The following is a 25,710-nucleotide window of genomic DNA, read 5'->3' as shown; positions in this document are numbered from 1 at the left end:
CATACCCTCCAACTTATGAAGATTTTGAAAATAATTCTTTCTAGTGGTAGCGAACCAAAGTAGAAATTTTTAAAGCAAATGGATCTCTCATAAAACTTTTATCAGAACTTAAGAATCTAGCCATATGGCCTGCACTTTTATAAGTAATAGTGGACAAGTTACGCTAAAATTAATTTTTTTTAAATATTAAGACATTAATTTTGCTACCGTCTGAAAAGAAGATTTCTGAAACTACGGAAATTCCGTAGCAGTTGGAGGGTATGCATATATATATATATATATATATATATAATTAACATGAGTGAGCATACTTGATTTCTATAAAAAAAAATGCATTTAATAGTGGGATCACTCGGAAAGTTTGTGCCGATATTAAATGGGCGTAGCTCCCCAAGATCCGCAAAGATACCAACTTGCTCCGCTTTGTGAAATAATATTTTATAGTGGTAGCGAAATTTAAGTTACTTTTAGTTTAACATTTTTCATTTTTATAATTTTTTCACCACTAAATATAAAAAATTATAAGTATTATATAAAATGCAGTATTGGTCTTCTGGTTACTCTAACAAAAAGTAGGCGTAACTATCCTTCCGTAGCGAATTTTACTATATAATTTGCTACCACTTTATTAAAACTATTCAGGTAGCAGCAAGATTTAAACTACAAAATATATTTCTTTTTTTAAAACATCGATCATCAAATTTTTTTGATCACCACAAATAGTTAGAAACTTATTGCACGCATTGAAATCCAATACATGTTAGAATATCAGAGATGCCAACTTGTTCCGGACAGCAAACATATATTTTAAAGTGGTAGTTTATTAATTGTGATTCTTGGTTTAATAAATACAATTTAGTAGATTTTTATCCGCCACTATTTCTAAATAATTCGCAGGCTTATACAATTCACCACTTTATGGTATTTTATTCATGCTATACCCTTTAAAAAGCAAGCAAAAATAGTCAAATATTTGGAAAATTTACTTAGTATTTATTCACCGTTTTATTAATTAGTTTGGCGTGTCCGGAACAGTTGGCATCTCTGGAATATTACTTAAATTGAAGTGGCCGCGAAATCAGGAAAATTTCAAACTGTTTTGATGCGTCCTTTGCTACCACTTGAATATTTATAGTGGGCCTTTGAGAGAGCTCCGTTTATCGAAAATCGGCGCCATCTTTCCGGGCTATCAAATAGTTCTAATGTGAAAGCTTAATAAGAAAGTAACAACCGTTATTTTATAAGGGATACATTTGGTGACTAAAAATGTGGATAATTTTAATTGTATTTGTATATAATCTTTTTAAGTATTTATTTGTATCTACCACTATAATTTAGATTTAAAATTATTCATATTAAAAACAAAAAGATAAAAAAAGGATAAATGAAATTTGAATTAACCTAGACTTTACTGAGCGATGTTCTCATTATCTTCCCACTTTCACTTCTTTTACGTCATCTCAAGGATTTATCTCATGTCCTCTCGTTTGTGCCAATTCGGCCTTAGACACCTAGGTCAAACCATAAGGACTGACTACTCAGAGCAATAATTTTTAATAAATATGCTAGAAAAAATATGAATATATTCATATAAAAAATAGTTATATGAAAGAAATATGAATATATATATATGAAAATATATTAAGCATTTTTTTAATATGTTACAAAAAATATGCTAGAAGAAGTTGCTAATTTTAACCTTGTTTAATAAAGTTTTGAATTTTATTAGTTACTACATTTTGGGTTTTTAATCGCACAGCTACAAATAGAAATGCTCAAAATTAAGTAATGTTTGGATTGGTATGAGCTGATAGCTAATTTTAATAGCTTTGAATATGGCAGTTTTTGTTTTTAAAAAATATTTTTATCACTAAGGCTAAAATTCATTATAAATATCTTTTCTTTCAAAGGAAGTGAAAACGCAAAATTGAATTCTAAAACTAAATTAAAAAATATATTTATTTTATAAGATCAAAATCACTTATTACAAGTTGTATAAAATGCATTGAAGTCATACAGCACGTGATGTATTTAAATTATTTCGATTTTTCTACAAGCCTTAAAAATATGTTTCGAAGTTAACCAAATTAGAAAAACATTATTTTATTTAAAACACTGGAAGGGAGATGGTGAACCAATGGCAACGCAATTGTAAATTAAATTAAATTATTTTACTTAAATTAATTAGTGTAAATTAAATTAAATTTTAATTACAGTCATTGAAATCTTCATTTAAAAAGGTGATATTTTCCAAGACATAAGTGAGACTAGTACTTCTTCCATTACGGAAATTCATGTTAAAAAAGAAAAAACTTTCTTTAGTTTATTACGTTATACGAGAGTGAATGTGTTTAGTTCATGTTTTAGAGGGCTCTAAGTGTGATGTGTTTAAAAGAGAAAACCAAACTAAATTATTAACTATAATTAATTTATTTTATAACCAAGGTGTTAAATAGCCGACACAATCCTGAGTTAACGACTATCATTGCTCAGCTCAGTAGCTTTGTAACCTAACTCAGATGACAAGGGAACCCTTGGATCAAGCACTGGGATCAACAAGCCTTCGAGTTACACGAAGAGGATAACTTCTCACGGTTAGCCCGATGAAAAGGGGATTCTAAGTCATGATCCGCCTACCACTAAGGATATTTTACATTTCGATAGCACTATTTATATATTGCTTTTTACTAAGCCTTAAAATATTTTTAATCGTTTCCGAATTGAAACACGTTCTTATCATAAAAACAAAACCACACATTACAATTTATATTGAATCATTTAAACTGCATAATGTATGCGGGTTAACATTATAATTTATAAGCATTTTAATTCGGTCCTGAAATATTTTTCTATTGTTGTAACATTAAAAAAAATTTCTGTTCTTATAGTAAAAATAAACAACAAGTTACACGTTGTATTGAAATAATGAAACCGCAATAGATAATTATTTTGACATCACAATTTCATATGTTTTTTTATTTTTTATTAAGCCTTAAACCTATGTTTCAAATGGTTATCAAATTAAGCATTATTTTAATAAAAACAAAATCACACATTATAAATTGTATTGAAATAATGAAACTGCATTATACAAATTTTTCAATATCTCAATATTATGTTTCATTATTATTAAAGCCAAAGCGTGTGTTTCGATTGTTATCAAATTAAAAAGCACTATTTTAATAATAAAAACGCTTCATAAGATGGATTGAAAACATTAAACTGCATTCTACAGCATGTGATCGATAACATAGTTCTTATGTTTATTATTATTGTCAACAAGGCAATTTGAATTTTAACCTAAGTGTAAAGAATAACTAATGTTTTTGAAATAACTAACCACAGAATACCTAATTAATAATAAACACTAAATAAATGAAATAACTAACTACAGAACTGTATTTGAAATGTGATTTTGTTTTTTTAAAAAATAGTAACATCAATCACCAGCATTATTGGAGATACGTAGAACCTACAAACGTCCAAAAAATTTTAAAAAGATAAAAAAAAAGTTATATGTTTTAAAGAAAGAATTAAATACACAAAATTAGGGGTGATTTAAAAGTTTTTTTAATACTTTATGACTTTTTGTTCAAATATATTTTTAAGAATGGTATATAAATCATTTTTTATTTAAATAAAGAATGTATAAATTACGCATTTAAGAATCTAGCTGGCCTTCACGTTCCATGAGTGACCTAGTTTGCATCCTTAAATTTGAGCAACTTCGACGAAAACAATAAAGGAAAAATCCAAAAACAGGTATACTTATTTAGCTACTTGAGAATGCTAATATTTTCCATGCTTATGTAATTTAAAAAATATTCTAATCAATCATTAACGGTTCTTCAACTATTAAGGCTCAGCCAACAAATATGGTCTAAATATGTAAAATACCTATGTGAAAAAAACCCTTTTTGTCTCAGAAGAAAAAACATTGCAACGATGTTAGATCAAAATCGTATCATTCAAATTAGTTTTCGGGACGAGGAAAAATATCCATGACAACCAAAATTTTTTTTAACAGTTACAACATTTGTACAATATGATATTTTTTAAACCCGAGAATGAGTAACTAGTGATGAATAGTTTAACCGTTTAAAGGCCAATGCTCCATTTTTCGAAAATAACTCCTTTAAAAATTTTTAAAGACTGGAATTTTACTCTTAGGGATTTTTCTCACTTACAATTGGAAAAAATAAATACTCCTATCAACCTATATCCATTTATTATATAAAATTATATATCTTGAGATATAAATCATTTCTGGAATCAAACTGTTGTTGCATTTTTTTAACAAAATTATAGAAACGTTTTTTATTAGATTATTACAAAATATATTTAGGTTAAATGATTATTTAAACTTAATAAGTTAATTATTTTTAAAATTATATTTGCGCTAGATATATTTAAAGGGTTATTAATATTGTTTTTTCTTTTATTATAAAAAACTGTACAGCATTTATTCATAAATGTATACATCAGATATATCACCTAGTTCCGTCGTATACTTTCGTTACTGTGTGCAGTAAGCAGGCTTTCTTTTGCGCCAATGTCTGTTTTAGCTAAAACATTAAATAAAGTTTTGTAAAATAACATTTTGCATTACTCTAAACGAAGACGTGTAAGGAAATGAAGTTAAGTTTAAAATGTAAAAAATTGTATTTTTAATTATTTATGAATGTATCTTTTAAACTCACGTTTTTATCCCTTATCTTAAAGAAACGATAGTAGATCAATAATTGTTACCAAAAAAAAATGCTATATTTTATGTAGAAAAAAATTATTATTCAAAGATTATATTTAATCGTTTACCCGCCTGACTCTCATTTTTCAGTAATGGGAAAAGTGCTTTAATAAAAAAAAAGTGCTGGCAGGTTTGTATTTAAATGAATATAATTTTTTTTCTATAACTATCCATAAGGTTGAAAAAATTATAGCTGCTCGATTTCACCACAAAATACTTAACCATGAAACTAAAATATAAATTATTTCCGAATGTATATTCTTCCTAACACTCCACCTATCGATCTTTTAAAAAAATTAGTTAGTCAGCTCTGCATATTGAATATAATTCCATCTTCTACTGTACAATATTTATAAAACAATAACTCAATTTATCGTGAAGAAAAATTAATAAAATAATCAACTGTGCAAATTAAATTTTCATTCCAACTGAACTTTATTTGTAAAACTATAATTTTAATCGTGAAGAAAAAAGCAGTAATATAGTCAACTCTGCAAATTAAATACCATTTCCAACTGAACGTAACTTGTGAACGTATTTGAACCTGCAGGATTATTTCTTCAACAACTTCAATTTTTTTTTCTGGGTCAAAGAATACAATGATACCATCTGACTGTAGAACACAGTTTCGGGAAAACAAAAGATGGTATTCAAATGCCGCTTAAGCTTCCAGGAACTGTGTCAGTGCGATTCTTATTTACTTTAAACACATTTTGATGAGGTATGAATTCGATCACTTTTGTCTAAGATTTTCCAGTAATAAGCTTTTAAGTCGCTTCTTCCGAAAATAAATATTAGCTTTATTTAAAGATTTCCTCCGTCTCAAATTAGTTGCTACATTTCAAGCAGGTGGAGTCATAAATAACTTCCGATACAGTTTAGTTGATCGTCACCAGTAAAATTATACTGCATACGAATTCATGTTGAAATGAATGAAGTTCAATTAAAATACATAAACAACTCAAATTTTGATAATAAATTATGATGTTCGAATTGTAATTACTTGCTTTAAAAACTCACGATTAATCTATGAAAATTAATCCATTCCGATTGAATTCATTCTGATTATACAATTATGCAATCGTTTGCAGAAAGATGTTGCCATTATTCTCGAAATGAATATTCATTATTGCATTTAATTATGCTATACAAGTTCAATTGAAATACATAAACAACTCAAGCATTAATAATAAATTATGATTTTTGAAATTTAATTAAAAAACAAATTTACTGCTTAAAAACACAGGGTAAATTAATGACAACATAATGCATTCTTTTTCACTTTCTTTTCTAAATATCAATATAATCGTTTGCAGGAAGATGTTATACATCATTACTCGAAGTGAAGTGAAGTAAGATGAATCGTCAGGCGATGATAAAACAAGCTTTCCCTAATTTCATTCAACCGATTAGTGTTCACACCTACAGCGTACAAGAATCCCTCTGTTGTAAAGGAAGCAACTAATCTGCAGAACTGAGCACAATTATTGTGTTCTTCATTTCCTTTTTAAATGAGAGATGAGTTTCGAATCGCTCTGATTAAAAACTAGACCTAGTTTGCTTTTTTTTTCAACGTAGTCGCTGTATGTAATCAAGTGCGGAGAATGTTTTTTATGCCGGTTAATTAACGTAGCTGTGAATCGAGAACACATAATTATAACGGTATACGTATGATTCACTTTTATTTGAGAATTTTTTTTTTTCCTGCTTCCCTCATAATTAAGTTATGATAAAAGTAAATCAGAAAGCGAGAACTATTTCATGTCGGTACGTCGAACAGTACGCAAAAACTAAAAGGGCAAGTAAAATTCCAGGAAAATATAATGCTAAATCACATTTTTAAATTGCTAAAAAGAGCATGTTTTTTTTTTTTTTTTTTTTTTGAGACGGAGTCTCGCTCTNTTTTTTTTTTTTTTTTTTTTTTTTTTTAGAAGAATACCACAATTTCCATGTTGGCAAAAGCATGTTTTTGTGTACTGTACTGTTACCAAGTAGAAATGAAAGAAAACTGATAAATACTTATCTGGAAAAGTTAGTAAGGAACGGTTTCATCTTCTTAATAAGACGCAAACCATAAATAAATTAATTAAAAAAGTGTTATCACATTTATGATTTAATTAAGAAATTACTGAATTTATTAATAAATTAATTACTGAAACTATTTAGTAATTACTGAAAAATATAATTGATAATTATGCTTTTAAAACTAATTAGTAAGGTGAATATTTTGAACCACTCAGTTTAATATATATANTAATAGCCAGACCTTGTATATATATATATATATATATATATATATATAATCCCATTTTTCAATTATAGTTGACACACAATTCATCTGTCAAATTCGTGTTTGTTAATATGTCAAATGAAGTGAATTCAATAAATCAAAATAATACAATGCAACTAAGGAAAATCAAGGCGTTGTCATTTGGATTACAATGGTCTATTAATTCTCTGTTACACAAATCCTATGTAATATCTATAACAGGCAGACGCTGATTGCTCTGATTTTCTCACCCTGTTGCTACACAAACTAGGATATGATATTACAGCAGTGAATAAATTAAACATAATAAATTTATATTGATATGTAAAAATTAACTAAGTTCAAAACTTCTAATATTAATTAAAATGAAATAAAAATCATTAATAAAACTGTGATTTTGTTGTTGTTGCTACGTAGACAGATATTTTGTTGTTGATTTTATTGCAGTTTAAAGGCTTGTTTTAGTAATTATTTTATATTGATGGGTGCAAGCATTAGCTATGTTTAAAATTTCTGAAAATGTGTTCGAACTTTTGTCACCTCATTGGGAGACCAACGCTCTACCCCACACCACGTCTCCTAAGGGGTGGAGAAGACCCAAACCTTGCACAAGTTGTTGCAACGTTTTGTCTAATATTAAAATACTAGGGGGCTTGTTAAAAACTGTTAACTTTAAATAAATATGCTTTTTTCCCTTGATGTTACCACGCAGATTAATATTTTGTAATTGGTTTTCTGGCAGTGTTAAAATCTGTTTCGGATAATAAATTTATTGATAAATTAATGAAAATGTGTTACGTTAGTTCAAGTGTCTTATTTCAGCTACTTCTCTTTTAAAGTATGTATAAGAAACAAGTTGTAAAATAAATACTGTGCTTTAAGAGGCTCTTCCTCACTTAACTAAACTCAACTGTTGAAGGGGTGAATTAATTCTAAATAGGCTCTTCCTGTTCATTTAATTTTTACAAATTAACTGATGGTGGGTATTTAATTTTTTCGGCAGAGTCTTTCCATAAAATACAACACTGTCTACTTATCAGAACTTGAGATATATAGCGTTCAGTAATTATCTTTTAGCTCTTCCTGACAAAATTATGCCAAAACTATTTTGTAATCAGTAGTTTTTAAAACATAGTTAAATAGCATACATTTGTTAGTTTTTAAATTTTTTCTAAATATTTTTATCTTAGTGTAATTTCCGTTATAAGAATCATTCAAATCCATTTCGATTCAGTTTGAAAACATACCTATCTTTAAAAATTCTTTTTACTTTGTATTGTAAAAAATCTTATTATGGGTAAAAATCAACTTACAAAAATTATTTATAAACAACTTAGATAAAGTATTTATTATTTTAACAAACTGAAATTTCAGGTGTATATTCTATTGCAAATGCAAACTGAAATATAATTGAAATAATTGTTATTTTCTGTTGAGTAAGGAAATACAGAAAAAGACCCTAACTTTCATTAAGTCCCTGGAAGCAAAATATACTCTACTCTTAAACGTTTAATAAATTCGGCAAAACGAACAAAGGCGTATAAAGAAAAACCGATTGTGAAAGATTGACTTTATTAATAAACGTTTAAGTTCAAACCGAAAGAAAGGAAATAGCCTGAAGAAATCAACACCTGACTCAAGCCGGACCAACTGCACTTACAGGACAGGCTTGATTTCATCATTGTTAAGGTTGGAGATTAAATTATATGGTGGTTAGTCAATGTTGCCGAATGGCAAGAACAATAAATTATGAGAAGCCATTAGATTTATTCTGCGGTTAGAAAAATTATATTATTTTCTAAATAACTACAACTAGTTTATTACAAATGTAGTTAACTACAACTATTTTTTTTATATGTAGCGACTACAACTACTAGTCCCTAGTCACTAAAGTGTAATCATTTATTCACTAGTTTCAGGAAACGAACTTTGCAGGTTGGAGTTCCTGTGCCCTTATTTAAGCTATTGCTTTTTATTTTTTACCATCTTGATTCTGATTTTATTCGAATGCTTTTATGAGTCACCCGTCCCGATGGGGTTAAAAAAATCATCACAAATGTAATTTTGCTATCCTCCTCTTTGATAAGGTGGTCATGTGTCGACCGGACTGGGTAGGGGTCAGGGATCTATCCTTGCATCATTAAGGTTCGAATCCCAGACAAGGCATGGATGTTCTTTCATTCTCAATACTATTTGTCCTTCCTGTGGGAGCATTGTTGGCCCATCTAATATTGTGCCCCTGAAAGAGCGGCCAACAAATCTGTCCAAATTATTTGAATTGATGAAATGTCAATCCAGTTTAGCATTAAAAAAATAGGTGGTCATGATTATATGCAACTGCACTTCAGTTGCTTCTGATAAACTCTGATGAATTAACATTGTTGTTCGTGTACTTAAATGCGAATGTGCCCCATTGGCTTCGAGAACTTGACCTGCGGAAATTCCTTATCGCACCCAAGATATTGTTAACACGTGAACGAGTATAAAATGTCATATTGTTTGACACCTAATTAAGGTACCATCTGCCATCCATTTGATTAGCACTGTCATCGATTGAATGGAATATGACATCAAGATGGGGTTAGATTTCTTCTATTGTCACGACACGGGTGTTTGAACCCGTGTAGTAAACAGTAGAATACATCTTCCCGTTAAGCTTCATTTGTACGAAGCTAAAAACGCCATAAATTTGAATTACCTCGAATTAATCAAATACACATTAACTTAATTTGTATTTGTAGCTTCATTTGTAGGAAGCTAAAAACGTCGTAAATTCGAATTACCTCGTATTAATCAAATACACATTAACTTAAGTTGCCTCGTCAACTTCCCAAAATCATCAAGGTAAAAAAAAATAAATTATTCAATTGTGTCATTTTATTTTTACAACTGGCTCTAACAAATTGAATAAGCAGTATTTAATGAGCCTGTGATCTACTTTGAGATCATTGTTTTTCAATTTCTATCATTTTCCTTCATACTCAAAATAGTAGGAAAAAAAAACACTTTTTTCAAAAAAATAAGAAAAATAGCGTATAATACTTCAACAACTGCGAAATTTCAAAACAATTGTTTCAAAAAAAAAATTATTTTTTTTTGGTGTAGAAAAGTTAATATATTAAAGTTTAAATAAAATAAAAGTAAAATAATTTTGCAAAAACAGTTACATATAAACAATTTGAACAGACTTATACATGTTCAGATAAACTAACGTAATGCTGAATGTAAAATTAATAAATTCGTCTCGTAATTAAATTAATAATAAATTAATAAATTCGTAAAATTAATAATATGAAGCGAGCCACTTGTGAGCATGAAACCAAATTATAATTCAAAAGTACTTGAGAGAAATTTATCATATATATCTGAGAATTGAATCTGTAGTGGTTGACAAGTAAATAAAACAAACCAATTATATTCATAAATTAAACAAATTTTTAGACATATATTTACTACCACTTTCTAAATTTTCATAGATTTTAGTTGGTTCTTTCACTAAATGGTTTTCCTTCACAGTGGTCTAATCAGACTACCTACGAAAAAGCGTGTGGAGGCTTTCTAAAATTTAAGTCCGCATTTAACTATTTTCAACATGGCGATATTTGTTATCGGGCATTGATGGACTAAAGTTGTACCTAAAATTTCTACTCGCATCGTTCGTCATACTACTTAATCTCAAATATATTTTCAAGGATATATGACTTAGACTTGGGAAGAACTAGTGGAGAAATAGTCATGTTTGCAGTCATATCCGCTTTCCTTGGACATTTCCGCCGTCCTAACTAACGCCCACCCTATCTTAAATCGCTCTTGTTCATTGAATCAAAAGAAAAATAAATAAATAAAAAACACTCTCTCTCTCAGGTAAGATAGCAGAAATGAATAAAAAAATTGACAAAAAAAATAAAGGTTCTAAAAAAAAAATTTTTTTTTCTACCTTTGCCTGTGTGGTTGCATTTATGAGGTCAACATCCTTGTACACAAACTCAGACGAAGAACAGCTTTTTGATCATTATTTTTTTCCTACTGCTTACTACTAGGCGGCGACTTCAGTTTATTTTTCATCCCTCCCCCTATTCTACTCTTCGCTATCCCTTCTGCAAGATCTTCATTCCATAAAACCAGTTCTCTCTTTCATAAATTATTCTTCTTTTGGACTTTTCAAGCCTCACTTCAAGGTTTGAGAAAGTGTGATAGAAAGAAATCAAATTCGCCTGTTTGGCGAGTATTTATTTATTTATTTTTTTAACCTCGGTGTACTTATTTTTCAAATTTTTTAAAAAAATTCGTAATATATTTAATATTTTATTTTTCAAGAACTATTCGATCTGTTTCACCCAAAATTTTCCATTCTACCATGCAAAATTTCGTTCTATAGAAATCTTTACACCATTTTTGATGTAAAAAATTTATAAATCTTACAATTCAAAAAATTTTCGGCGATTATTAAATAAAATAAATTAAAAACTATAAATATTTAAGGAAAGTTATTTTTTGCATGAAATTATCTTTGAATAAACTGAACAAAAAATTGTCAATTTGCTTAAAAAGTGTTTGAGGTATGGCGAAATACGCTAAAAGTAAAACTAACATTAAGGGGTCTAAACTTTGGACAGCTCTTCAGACCAAACTATTGGGACTACATTTCCTAAATATCGACTATCCCCTATATTTTGGGGGCTCAGAAATCTGAATTCGTCGGAAATAAAGGTAGATTTATTCAGAGAAAGTGCGTTTTTGTGTCTGAATTCATTACTTAGGATATCGTATTTTGGTATTTAAATGTACTGCTATTTTTCTGTTTTGATTTTTATTGTTTTCTAAATTAAGATTTTAAAACTAAGATAATTGCGTTTTTTATTTATTTATTATTATAGCGTCATTTTACACCACGTTTTAAAATAAAGTTATTTAAATTGGTGCCTAATTTTATTAACCTTTTCTCAAATATTATCTTTTCAGTAAATTACATTAAAATACCATTGTAAACTTACAGTTTAAGATATTCGTTAAATGATTTAAAACTTAACGTATTTAATACATGCATAATAACGTATTTAATATAACATATGTAATAACGTCTTTAATATGTTAATCTATGTATTTCATATATCCGTCAGTCTGGTAAGCGAAAATTCTAAATTACGGTTGCGAACTCACCAAATTTGTTATTAAAATATATTTTCAATTTATAAATGCAATTTTAAAAAGTTACTTATGTTCACTGATAGATTTTAATAAAATCACAAGAGAAATAATTGGACATGGGAAGTAGAGGACTTCCCACTAGAGGAGAAAATAGAGGACGTAATCAAACAGAATTTTCTTCAGTACATATATATTTAGGAAATAATTTCAACTTTCGCGGAAAAAACTGTTTTATACCAAGAAAGCAATAATCGGGATTGGTAAGATGCAGCGAATAGGTGGCTTAGCCCCCTAGTATTTTAATATTAGACAAAACATCGTAACAATTTGTGCAAGGTTTGAAGTTTCACCACCCTTTAGGAGCTGTGGTGGTCCGTGATATCTATCTATCTATCTATCTATCTATCTATCTATCTATCTATCTATCTATCTNTTATTAACTGTTAACTCTGCAAAAAATAGCCAATAGAAAAATAGGTAATCGTAAATTTTCATGGCTAGCTTTGTTTTTAAAAGAAATTTTCGTTTGTCGCAAGATATTTGTTCGCATAAGAACGCGTACCCCAGCTAAACTGTTCCCGTACCCCTGGGAGTACGCGTACCACACTTTGCCAAACACTGGGATAGAGCATTTGTGTCCCAATGAGGTGGAGTGGGTTCGAATTCCAACGGCGGCTGGACGATACGAATCAGCAACCGCCTCGCACCGCCCACTCTGCTGGCGTAAAATGTCCTTAGTGGTAGACTGATGATGCGTTTCTTTGCTGACAGATTAACCGTGGGAGATTTTCGTGGTTTTCCACTCCGTGTAACGCCAATACAGGTTAGTTCCATCAAAAAGTTCAACACGAAGGCAAAGTTTTTCCCAATACTTGATCCTGGAGTTCCCTTGTCAAAATTACAAGGCTTGGAGTGGGTTCAAAATTACAGGGCTACTGATTTGGACTTTGGGTCGGCTGTTCTACGACGGTTATAAATTAAATAAAATGACCCTTTAATTGCAGTCAATTCAGTACTTTGAATCAGCAGTTCCTTACTACGACTCGTTTTAACCGTTAATTCCTTCGACGAAAATGGTAAACTACTATTCAACTGTAAAAAACTTTTACTGTACTTGTTTACAAACATTTACTAAAAGTTCCCTGGGTTAAATGAAAATTCGGTGATTTGCGACTTACTCGACCAGCTGACACTACGACCTTGGTCATAGCACAAGTAGGTCTTTATCACAGCACAAACAAAATTATAATACTTATGATTTTTCGTTCCTGTTTTGCTTTATGAACATTTTTTAAAAAATACATTCGTTAATACACTGGTTGTAGCGTTTTACAAAAAATTAAAAAGTGGTAGCCGAGCTATATAAAACTGACAAGATTCAGTTTTGAAGTTTCCCTGTAATTTAAAAATATCTACAGTTATCAGTTTTAAAACTTAATATTATTATTATTCAAATTAAGATGCAGTAGCATCCTCCTCATTTCACCCAAAAACAAACAATAACTGTCATAATTATCTTACCACTATTTTACTTTTAATAGAATGCTTCGAGTTGTGTTTTCACAGTCAAATTATTATTGTCCTTAAAAATTTCTCTTGAACTGTTTTAATAACATGATCGAACAAATACTAGTTTCTTGCAATAAATATTTTCCAAGCTAGGCTCCTTCAAAATGTCTAATGACCCCTTTTTATAACATGGCCGTAAAATAATAAAAAAAAAATGTCAATATGTTTATTGTAGCAATAATTATTTTTTTAGCTACTATTGACCAGGAAAATGTATAATGAATTATTTTTATTTCATGATCAACAAGTTATAAAATGTTTTTTGTGCAATAATTATTTGACTTAATTTTGTGTAATAATTTTTTGCAATAATTATTTAATGTCAAGTGAACTCTTTAAACATGATCATTAAATTACAATAAATATTTTCCTAGTTATTATTTCGCCTTGAAATTATCTAACGAAATCTTTTTATAGTGTAGTCAAAAAATAATCAAAATTTCCAACATGTTTTTTTTGTTGCAATATATATTTTAATGATCCTTGAAAATGTATAATGAATTCTTTTTGTAATATGGTAATAAAATAATCAAAAAATTTCAAAATGTTTTGTGGCAATTATTATTTTTCTAGTTATATACTTTAGCTAATGAAAAGAAGAAAAGTGAAATTTTCTGAATCATCGAACTGCAAAATAATAACACTTATTTACTTGTTAGAAATTATTATTTGTGTAGGTTTCATTTACTTTTTTTATTGCTTTTTTTCATTTCAACATGGTTTAAGTATTTAAGCAAGGAAAAAAAATATTTTAAAAGTCTTTGCACAATAATGATACTTAACCAAACAAAAAAAAGTTGTTCCATTTGCGAAGTAGAATTGCTCGAATTAAAGCAATAAAAAAGAAACACTATGTGATCCATTCAAAATGAATTGAACAAAACGACGAATGCCGAAAATATTTTTCGTTTTGTTATTTTAATTCCTTTATTTTACAATTACGTATTTCAACCGGTTTTTCATTGTGTTTAAAATCCTTTCCCGGTTCAATAAATTCTGTTCTTACAATTAAATTTAAAAAAATGTGGAAATAATGAAACTTTAATACAAAAATGCTATTGAATTGTCTTTTCAATGATTGAAATTCGAGTTATTTACAACGACGTTTTATTAAAAAATTTTAAGATTTGTATTTAAAAATATTTTTAATACTAAAATACATATTTTAAAATTTGTTAAAAGCAGCATTTCTCTTTAAATGTAAAATAGAGGCATGAGTGCTAAATTTTAACTTTTATTTCTTTTGTCATCGAAAAATCTTTTTAAAAAAAATTGTGTCAAGTAATTTTTTCAATGAATTATCCGCTTTACAATAAAAATTTGAAAGAATCGAAAAATGGTTGGTAAATTTAGTGAATTGGAGCAATTTAACGTCTTTATCATTCACAGAAAATATAACTCGATGTAAAAACTGAAAACTTAAATCCTAAAATTAAAGTGAATTTAAAAATTATAAAATTTTGATCATTCTAGGGATAAAAACGTTTCAATTCTTGTTCTCGTTAGGACTAAATGTTCGGGCTTATAACTGGTAGTAAAGCCATTTAATTTCTAGCTTCTTTTCGGTAGGACTAAATGTCCGTGCTTAAAACTGGTAGTAAAATCATTTCATTTTTAGCTTGTTTTCTCAAGGACAAAATATCCTTGATTGAAATTGGTTGCGAAACCATTTCATTTCTAGCATTTTTTTTCATTAGGACTAACAGTCTGTGCTTAAAACTGGTAGCAAAACCATTTAATTTTTAGCTTCTCTTCGGTAGGATTAAATGTCCGTGCTTAAAACTGGTCGCAAAACCATTTCATTTCCAGCTTGTTTTCTCTATGACAAAATATTCTTGATTGAAACTGGTTGCGAAACCATTTTATTTCTAGCATTTCTTTTCGTTAGGACTAAAAGTCTGTGCTTAAAACTGGTAGTAAAACCATTTCATTTCTAGCTCCTTTAAGCTAGGACTATATATCAGTGCTTGCAAATTCAGATAAACGGTTATTTTCCATCAAATAAATACGATATAACTTTTTATGAGTGTTAGTTCCCCAGGTTTCATGTATTTCTCCAGAAATCGATCTAGATTAAAAACGATTTTACAACCAGGTTTTTCTCTTTTCTGGAGAACAAACAGCTTTTGTCACCGCAACAGTTACACTCTTAACCGCTTTTATGACTATTCTAACTTATCTTTGGTTCGCATATTTTTATAAAGTAATTACTATCCCGAGAACTGTTGAAATCAATTGTTGATGTCCGTACTTATCCACCATTTCCTGATACAATAAAAATGGCAATACTCGTACCACTGCAATGAAACTATTTTGGCAAATAGTAGCTTCATGTTTATGAACCTTGGGCAACATTTTTATAGTTATTTTATGCTTTCTTTATTGCAAATATGTAGCTAATAGCTATATTCTTTTTCCTTTCTAGGTCCTGGAAGTGGGTTGTCCACCTACACTCCCAGTGTCTTGAGAACCATGGACAATTTCGAACCTGGCATGTTCCGGCAACCACCTGCTCCTATTCTTCCAGAAAAGGAAGAAGAGAATAAAAAAGAAGCGGAAGAAGAAGAAGAGAATACGAATATCAGAACGGAAGAAGATCCGGAAATGCTGAAACCAGCAGATCCTGATATCATCTCCTCTTGGTCCCTTTCCGCAGGAACGTCGGATCTGCTTTTCTGACAATTGGCCCCCGCCGACTAACGTGAACGGTAAGCATCAAGCATTACTGACTTTTAATATCACAATATAGTAAACTCTACAAATTGACTTTTCTTTTAATATAGCAGCGATTTAGATATTTTTCAAACCATATATTGCAAATTAAGTGGGCTTTTAGTATTGCAAGAAGAATGTTAAAAAAAAGTTTCCCATTCGGATATAATGGCCGTAGTATACTGTTCAAATTCATTGAGCTTTTAATATTGCAACGATTTAGAAAGTGCCCCATTCAAAGATAATGACCGTACTGTGTACAAACTAATAAGGCTTTCAATATTGCAACCATGCAAAAACTGTTCAATTCAAAGATAATGGTGATAATGGTCAAATTTGTGCTGTCTCTGAGAAAGATTTTACAAAATATAGCACTAAAATAATTATCAAAGAAATAATTTTTTTTTCTTTTTAAATTAAGCAATTTCGTCACACACTTATAAGCATAGCTGTCAAACAAATCGGTGTTACTTAAATAAATATTTTTGAATTATTAATTTATTGGAAAAATAATATTTTTTTATGAAATTTAAAAACTAAGATTAAAAATATCTTTGAACAAATTTCTATTAAGGTTATAAACATTAAAAAACAAATGTTGCTAAAAATTAATATTTTTAAAAACTAGTTTCCTCAACGACTATAAAAATTGGCAGCAGTTTTCGAATTCGTAACAAACTTTCATCGTACTGTTAATCCGGTATTTCTCAACTTTTTTGGTCCTGCGACCCCCTAAAAAGGTGTTTAAAAAAGAATACTTCATGAATCTTCTGCCCTAATCTGTTTACATAAAATAACGAGAAATGTTTCAAAGGAAAAATATAAGAACTATTATTCATTATTAATTTACAAATCTCATGCTTCAGATTAAGGCTTACTCGTCAAAGTGAATACAGAGGTTTGGTCACTGAAGCCTTAAAAATAATAATTCCTTTCGCGACATTCTTATCTTTGTTTTTCATCAATCTTGATGTCGAAAAATAAATACATGAATCATCTGTTACAGCTAGAAAACAATTCGTTTTTATCTGTTTGAAACTTAGAGCCACTTAAGGGAAAACAAACGCAACCATCCTATTAATTATGTAATCAACAAAGTAAAATGGAATGAGTAAAATAATACGAGAATATGTTTTTGCTTTTAGTTAAATGAAGGGAAAGCACTACAATGCTATTTGTAATTTAGAGATACCTCTGATTGGACCCCAAAGTAAAGTTGCGTTAATCGCATTATTTTTAGTTTTCTAAGAAAAAGTTTTAAGATTTTCTGAGGAAGTTTCGATGGTTTTCGGTCTATAAAATGCTGAAATATCTCACAAAATATTATGAAAAAGAATGTTGACAAAAGTAGTATCTGGTGATACTGGAGAATCATGAATACAAAAGAGATTGACTTGTTCAAGACCGTGATCACAAATACGTGATCAAGCGATTTCCGGCAAACGGTATCACGTATGAAAACAACCTTTCTGACTCCAGTGGCCCAAGATCGCACGAACATGATCTCAATTCGGAACTCTTTAATACGTATATTCACGGTGCTTGCGGGCCTGGGGATAGGCTTCTTGCATCTTTCCATGATTTTAAAAAGGTTAAAGAATCGGGAGATTTATCAGAACAAAAAGATAAAGAAATTTAAGAATTTCAGAAAAACGTAAAATCGAACAAATAAGCAAAGTTATGGATATTGATTGAAGCAATTGCATGGTATGACCCGCGATGGCTCATTGGTTAAGCTGGACAGTCAATATGAATGATTTTTATTTTATATTATAACAAGCGTTGAACAGCCAACCAAATTCTGGGCTTATGACTATCAATGTTCAACTCCGTAGCCTTGAATTTTGAACACAATTCAGGAGAAGGGAACTCATGGATCAAGTATTGGGACAAACTAGCCTTCGCGGTGAACTTTTTGATGTAACTAACCCGCATTTGCGTTACACGGAGTGGAAAACAACGAAAACTTTCCATAGTTAGACGGTAAGGGGATTCTAATCCATCACTCGTCTACCACTGAGGATATTTTACGTCAGCACTGTGGTCGGTGTGAGCTGGGGGTGAAATTCTTATCAACAGGCTATCGGTGGGATTCGAACTCGGTTCATCTCATTGGGCAAACGCTCTATTACTTGAGCCACCACGGCTCCCCCAGAGGTATTGATTCGTTTTGGGAACTCGGAGGACTTTGTGACCCAACAAATGTGATCGGTGTGAGCCGGGTGCAGAATTCGTATTATCCAGTTACCACTGGTATTAGAACCTGGGAGGCAAATGTTTTATCCCCTAAGCCACCGAGGCTCACTGTGAAAGATTTTATTTCACTTTAACCGTCTTTGAACAGCTGACCCAATTTTAGGGTTTACGACTACCAGTGTTCAACTCCGTAGCTTTGTAATTTTGAACCCAATCCAGAAGATAAGGGAACTCCAAGATCAAGTATTGGGAGAAATTTTGCTTTCGTGGAAGACTTTTTGATGGAACTAACCCGCATTTGCGCTATATGGAAAGGAAAACCACGAAAACTTCCTAATGCTAGCCTGACGGAAAGGGGACTCTAACCCATGATCCGTCTACCACTGAAGATATTTTACGTCATCATCGTGGTCGGTGCGAGCCGGGTTCAGAATTCGTATCGACCAGCCATCGTTGAGATTCGAACCTGGTTCAAGTAGCGAATTGAAGCTCACCCAGCTTCAGATCAGGTCAATGGGTACCAACTTGTCTGAGAAGTAAGTGCGGCCAGCGCGTGATACTGACCCCATTGCAACAATCAAGCCATTGGTCATTAAATTGTGGGGCCTTATTTTTGCTTTACTTTTTAAATGCATGTTATACAGGTTTTAAAATGTCACGAAAGTTATGATTTTGATTGAATTATTAAAAAGTATTCGATATTACATTAAAATATTCGATATCCCAAAACTTTCAGTGTCTTCTTTAGAGTTCGTGATATTGAGCATGGGCTGTATATGATTTAGGTTTGAAATATTTTGTGATTAATTAAAAGGAAAAAAAATAATACACTCGAAGTTTTTTGAATGGTCAACAAATTACGCGACGGTAGACATTTTAACTCCATAACCATTTAAAAAATGTGAATGAACGCCGGTCTACCTATTCACCTCATGTATGAAACTATTTAATCATTACGTCATTTAGGATTAAAATAAGCTTCTAATATAAATTCTTTTTCTTTTTAGGAATGGATTCTCATCAAAAACCCGGAATTTCCTGGACTTGGTTCGGGTCTTAAAAAAGATTGTTCCGCTACTGACTGTATACGAGGCAGTGACTTCATCATTCCATTGTGTGTCTGACACCGGTTACGGTTCAAGTGAATATTTCACCATGTAGCAGTTTTCATCCAGAAATCATGACTGTTTGTACATTGAAGATGTTGTTCTCTTAGTTTGTCTATTAAATATAATTTTTTATGTTCTCAAAATTCTTCTTTTTCTTTTCTTGCTGTTATTTCCAATCACACTAGTAAATCGTAAATGATAAAAAACCGTAAATGACGATAAAAATGATGAAAAAGAAAAAAATCAAATAGATTTTACAAAATAATATAAATTTGAAGTTAATAATTGCAAAATATCTAAAAATTTTAGTCACAAGGAGATGTATATTCAATGTTTTTCATATTCAAAGAAATACAAAAACTATTTTGCACTATAACTACAAATTTAAACGGATAGCAATATTTTTATTAATTTTGAATAGTAATTTATAATGATTTTAAATAGTTAAAACACATTGCTAATTAATAATAATTACTAAATTAAAGTAATTAACTTAATAATGCAGAATAAAAAAAAGAAAAAAAAACTGAAAATTCTAAAGTATTTTATCTATTAGTACCCAAGAAAAAAAACTGGGTAGAATGTGCACAATAAAAAACTATTCAATCGATTCCGTTAAAGATTTGCTATTTAAAATTACTTTGCATAATAGGGGTCATTTTAATACTATTAATAATATTTTTTCACTTAGGAAATAAATAAATATGTAAGAATTATTTTCACATGAAATCTTTGTTGTTAAGTCAATTTTATAAACTCGATGAATAAATGAAGGCAAAAAATTTCCGCTATGTTCTTGCAGAATCATGATCAAAAAATTGACATGCGGTATCTACTTTCATCTGATAAAAACATCATGCAGTACTAAACTTTCGACTCAACTTATTGAATCCGACTCAACTTATTGATTTCGACTCAACTTATTGAAAGGTACTTTTATATACCGTATTTCCATAATTATCAGATTTAGAAATTCAAGAAATTTAATCCGAGCGAAGAAAGGCTATTTTACTTATTATTATTTTTTTCTTTTTAAGGAAGAACATTTTAGTGTTGAGTTTCTTAAAATATTATTGCTTTCTTCTTCTTCTTTCAAATCCCCATTTCTAGCCTAGCTAGACAAAGTTCATGAGATTGTACACCTTCAAAAAGTCTAAAACAAGTAAGGGTCTTTCAATTAGGTCTTGTTTTAAAAGACCGAGGCAGTCCAGTAGATGTTCAGGGGATGCCTCGGCCGAAGAGCACTTGGTACAATACGTCATTATTGCTTTATTACATATTAGTACATTTTTGGCGTAGTTCTCAAACCATTTTGATTGACTACCAGAAGGTAACTCTCCCAAAAAGATGTTCTGCAGAGCCTTAGGGTTAGTGGAAGGCAGAGCCGTTTTTAAGGATGGGCCAAGTGGGCCCTGGCCCAGGGCCCCGAGTTCTAATAGGGCCCCCAAAAGTCTAAAATCACATTGAATTAATTGTTTTTTTTTTAATAACTCATTTATTATTTATAACTTAAGAGGGCCCCCAAACCCCACTTTTTTCTTCTTTTTTTAAAGTTTTATTCAGAGCTGAGGCCCTCTGAAGCCCATATTATACATATTTTTTTCTTTCTTACATTGTCGGATTCTTTTAAAAATTTAATCGAAGTGTTTTCAAATATAAAATAATTGTTACTCTTCACTTTTCTAACTAAAAGAGCAATAAAAAGCTCTTTCCACTAATGAAAATATCCCCACTTTCGTAGCTACCACCCACAGAGTTGTCAAATAGCCTTCTCACCTTACACTGTGAGAAAATGTATTTAGCTTCTTTATATTGCCTCGGGGCTCTTTTTTTCTAATTTCGAAAATATCAGATATCCACAGAAACACCCTTTTGTCTGATTTCTGCTCATAAATTTCTAGGAAGAAAAATCTCTTGGGCTGTAAATAGGGGGAGAGTCTTCTTAGAATTCCTTTGGGTCACTCTGTCTTGGGATTTTCATAGTGCCTTTAAATTGGACCTCGTTCGATTCTAAAGTTTCTTTCATAGAAAATTGTTTTCTAATTTATTATAAAAGCTTTTTTTCTTTTAATCATCTTAAATATTTCAACTAGCCTAATAGTTTTATTTACTTAATTTTTGTAGTTGATTTTATTTTGTTATTTTTCAAATTAATCGTATGAGAATGCGTGAATTGGAAATTCTACATCAAATTTTCGTTGGATATTAAGAAGACATAAATCTTTCACGTTGGAGGTAAGCAAATGTTTTTATTATACCAATTTTGGTTGTGGTTAGGGAAAACGTGAAAGATTTGTGCAGTTCTTTATATATACATTGTGAATTTTTTTTGTTTATTTATTTAAATGGCGGGCCACTATTCAATTCCTTCTTTGAAGGCCTATCTGCCAAAATTCTTGATTTAGTCTGTTCTGGATGAAATTGAGATGACAAATGTAATTTTATTTTAATTTACTTACTGCTAATAGACAGAAACAACATAGGATTTTGTTTAATGGGGCATTGAAATCAAATGATCATCAGATAAACAAATGTTTAAACACGAGAAAAAAACTTTTTAANTCATTATCAATCTTAAATAAGGTTTTATATCCGACAGTTAAATTTGCAGTCCTTGTGTTATATACAGTCTAGTTTTGAATTTATTTTTGGTGCATATACATGAGCTGAAAATGAATAAGATAAGCCGAATTATGGTTTACTTCGAAATGAACTGAAGATACTTGTTATAAACGCTAAAAATTTTAATTTTGAAAGCATTTTTCCAGAATGTCAGGTATTCAAATGACTTAATTTATTAAATTAAAAAAAAAATATTAAAAAAATATCCGCAAGGCAGGTGTGTATATTTGGAGCTGTTGATTATGAAATCTAACACAAAACTGTGAGATCGTGAGTTCTATTCCATCTGATGACAGTCTTTAATTACTATTTATTAATACTGAAAAATGTTTTTCTTATTTTTTTTAAGTATGCATGTTCAAAACTAATAATTTAACAATTATTTAAAAAACTAGAAGGCTCCGCTTCCTGTTCATTTTGCTCATTAACCCTCGTGGTTGCTTCTGCATTTATTGCAGAATAAGAGGAAAAACAGTTTATTTCCATTTCTTTTTTACAAAAATTATGATTGAATTACCATTTACATTTTGAAGATGACTAAATTTTGGCAAATCAATAAAATTGGTACCAGTTAATAAAATTAGAAAATTGGCACCTGCCGCAGAGTTATTACTCAATGAAGATGAACTCAAGGAATAGAGCATTCTCCTCTGAATGAGGTGCACCGAGTTCGAATCCCAGTGATGGCTGGTCGATATGAATTTCACACCCAACTTTTACCGACCACAGTATCGACGTGAAATATCCTCTGTGGTAGGCGGATCATAGGTTAGAGTCCCTTTGCCGTCAGGCTAACCGTGGAAGGCAGTCGTGTTCTTCCTCTCTATGTACCGTAAATGCGGATTAATTCCATCAAAACGTCCTCCATGAAGGCAAAAATTTCTTCCAATACTTGATCCTGGAGTTCTCTTGTATGATGGATTGGGTTCAAAATTACAAGGCTACGGAGCTGAACATTAGTAGTCGTAAACTCGAAATTGGGTGAGCTGTTCAATGACTGTTGTGAAATAAACTAATAACTTGGCCACGATAGCTTGGTTGGTAGGGCTATGGACTCCTGCTCTTGAGAATGTAAGTTCGAATTCAGCCGACCGAATAATACCCATGTATAAAATGGTGACTGGTGCATGTTAAATCTGTCGGGGTCATAAAGTCCTCCAAGTTCTTATGACAACTCAATACCTCTGGGAACTGATTCAGGAGTTGCCTTGTCTTCTGGATTGGTTTTAAAATTTCAAGGCAACGTAGTTAAACATTGGCTCAAAATTGAGTAAGTTTTTCAACGATTATAAAAAACGATTATAATCAAACTGTATTTTCTTGTATTCTTTCTAACTCCTAGCATATTTTCTACACGCCTTCATAATTTGATGTTCTTAAGTCTTACAGATTTTGAGTTGCAAAGGAAATTGTATGTCTTACAGGAAATTGATTTTGATGATGTGATAGAAGATTCGCCTCTCAAAAAGCGCGAAAAGTATTGTTACCTTAAATTTTCAATAAAAATAATGTAGATAAGTTTTTGTAATTAATTTATATTTTTTTTACTCTTTAAATAAAATAATTTTTAAAAATTATTCAAAACTAAATTTTTTTCTCTAAATTTATTCATAAAGGGCCCCCAGATAATGACAGGCCCAGGGCCCCTATAAACATAAAAACGGCTCTGAATCAAACAAAAGTCCATAATATTTATTCTTTTGATATCGTTTATTAGTTGATTTCGAACTGTAGATGCCAGAAGATGAATGAATTCATTTTGGATCTGTGTTGACAAATATGTGACAGTTTTTGGAGTTTCTGTGGCATGTTAAAGATGATTTGCTAGTAGCGAATCAAACTGAGCTACAAGTTTAAGTAAAGATAATAGGTTTCCAACTTTTGTACCAACTTGAAGTGCTAGTTTTTTAACATGGCTTCATTATTTGTTTTATTACTTACCAAGAATGCCTTGAATGCACGAAATAACTTAAACGTTAATATTTCGAGTATTTCCCTAATTTGTTGCAGACTTCCACAACCTGTCGTAAGTATCAAAGATACGTACAGTCATGAAAAAAAGTATCCGGAAGGTAACAAATAAGGAATCATTTATTTTTTTAATATAGATATTTCTCAGGCACACAACAAATACGGCGTTTGCGTCCTTTCCTAGAAACGGCAAAACGCTGTATTTGTAGTGTGCCTCCTTTCGATCCTTTAGTTGTTATTTTCCGGCTACTTTTTTCCGTGTACATATAAGTACATTAGAGTGTTATTGTTATCGTTTTNCGTAAGATGGTGCACAGCTTGCAACACGAACAAACAGTAATAAACAAATGGAAAGAGGCCAAATCAAGACTGCCAAAAAAGCGAGTTATTCAAAATCTAGCAGCCATGTCACCTTTTTTAATAATAAATAACAAAATAACTAAAACAAATTTTCACTCCAAACTCCCCTGAATTACATAATAACATTAATATCTTATGAAAGACGGCAGATTTCTAATTATCTAACTTATTTCTTTTATTTGAAAACAAAATTATCCGTTTGAAAACATCGCCTATCAGAATAACATGTAGTAAGCAGCTACAAACTTTTTAACCGGAACTAGAGTAGGTCCCGAGCTCGAGATTGTTTACTTTTCTACTGAAAACACCATCCATTGTCTGAGGAAAAATCTAATTTTAAAACTAATACTGATAAAACAACGAAAAATTTTCTTTCTTCAGATTAAATATCCTTAAAATTATTAGTCCATTCAAAATGCATAGCAACATAGTGCGCAGAAAAATGTGCGGACCACTCTGAATAACTTGATCTAATGATTGGATCTTTACGTTATAGTACTCAACCTTAATGATTCGAGGGTGTGATCTCAAATAAGCTAATTAATTAGAGCAGGCGATATTTTTTAAGTTACGAAATCAGACACAAAAAAACATATTTTATTTCAATAAACCTAAATTTTTTTTCGCTGGATTCGGATTTCTGGTCCGCGAAATATAAGGAGTAGCCGCATTCTGGGAAATATGGTTCCAACAGTTTGGTCAGAAGAACGGTCCATCCTGTGGATCCCTTTATGTTTATTTCATTGAAATCTTTTTTACTTACAATTAAAAAATTTGTTATCGTTAATAATGATTAAATTTCGGTTGCTTTACTAAACTGAATAGTTATATTTTAATAGACATTAAAATAGCAGAGTGATCTGATGCATTGATTGTAATAATAGAAAAGCCACTGTTAAAGGGGCTCGTACTAAAGAGCATAGACTATATGTACAGTATTATAACTAAAAAATCAAACTTTTCCAAGATTTACCACCTTTTACAGATCATGCAAATTGATAATTTGG

At 30.4% G+C, this 25,710-nt stretch overlaps 1 protein-coding gene across 1 annotated transcript in view; it reads left to right on the top strand.

Annotated features, from left to right (window-relative positions):
- Positions 1-19,893, top strand: part of LOC107456361 (protein phosphatase 1-binding protein bifocal) — a 94,086-nt gene extending 74,193 nt beyond the window's left edge. Inside the window, exons 3-4 of the mRNA XM_016074224.4 lie at positions 16,159-16,441; positions 19,649-19,893. Coding sequence (XP_015929710.2) covers positions 16,159-16,412 — 254 coding nt within the window. The 3' untranslated portion in view covers positions 16,413-16,441; positions 19,649-19,893. The remainder of the gene's footprint in view (positions 1-16,158; positions 16,442-19,648) is intronic.
- The last annotated feature ends 5,817 nt before the right edge of the window (positions 19,894-25,710 follow it).

This window comes from Parasteatoda tepidariorum, chromosome 6 (assembly GCF_043381705.1).
Source record: "Parasteatoda tepidariorum isolate YZ-2023 chromosome 6, CAS_Ptep_4.0, whole genome shotgun sequence".
Lineage (NCBI taxonomy): Eukaryota > Metazoa > Arthropoda > Arachnida > Araneae > Theridiidae > Parasteatoda > Parasteatoda tepidariorum.
The sequence above is the reverse complement of the archived record's forward strand: the minus strand, read 5'-3'. Positions and strand labels throughout refer to the sequence as shown.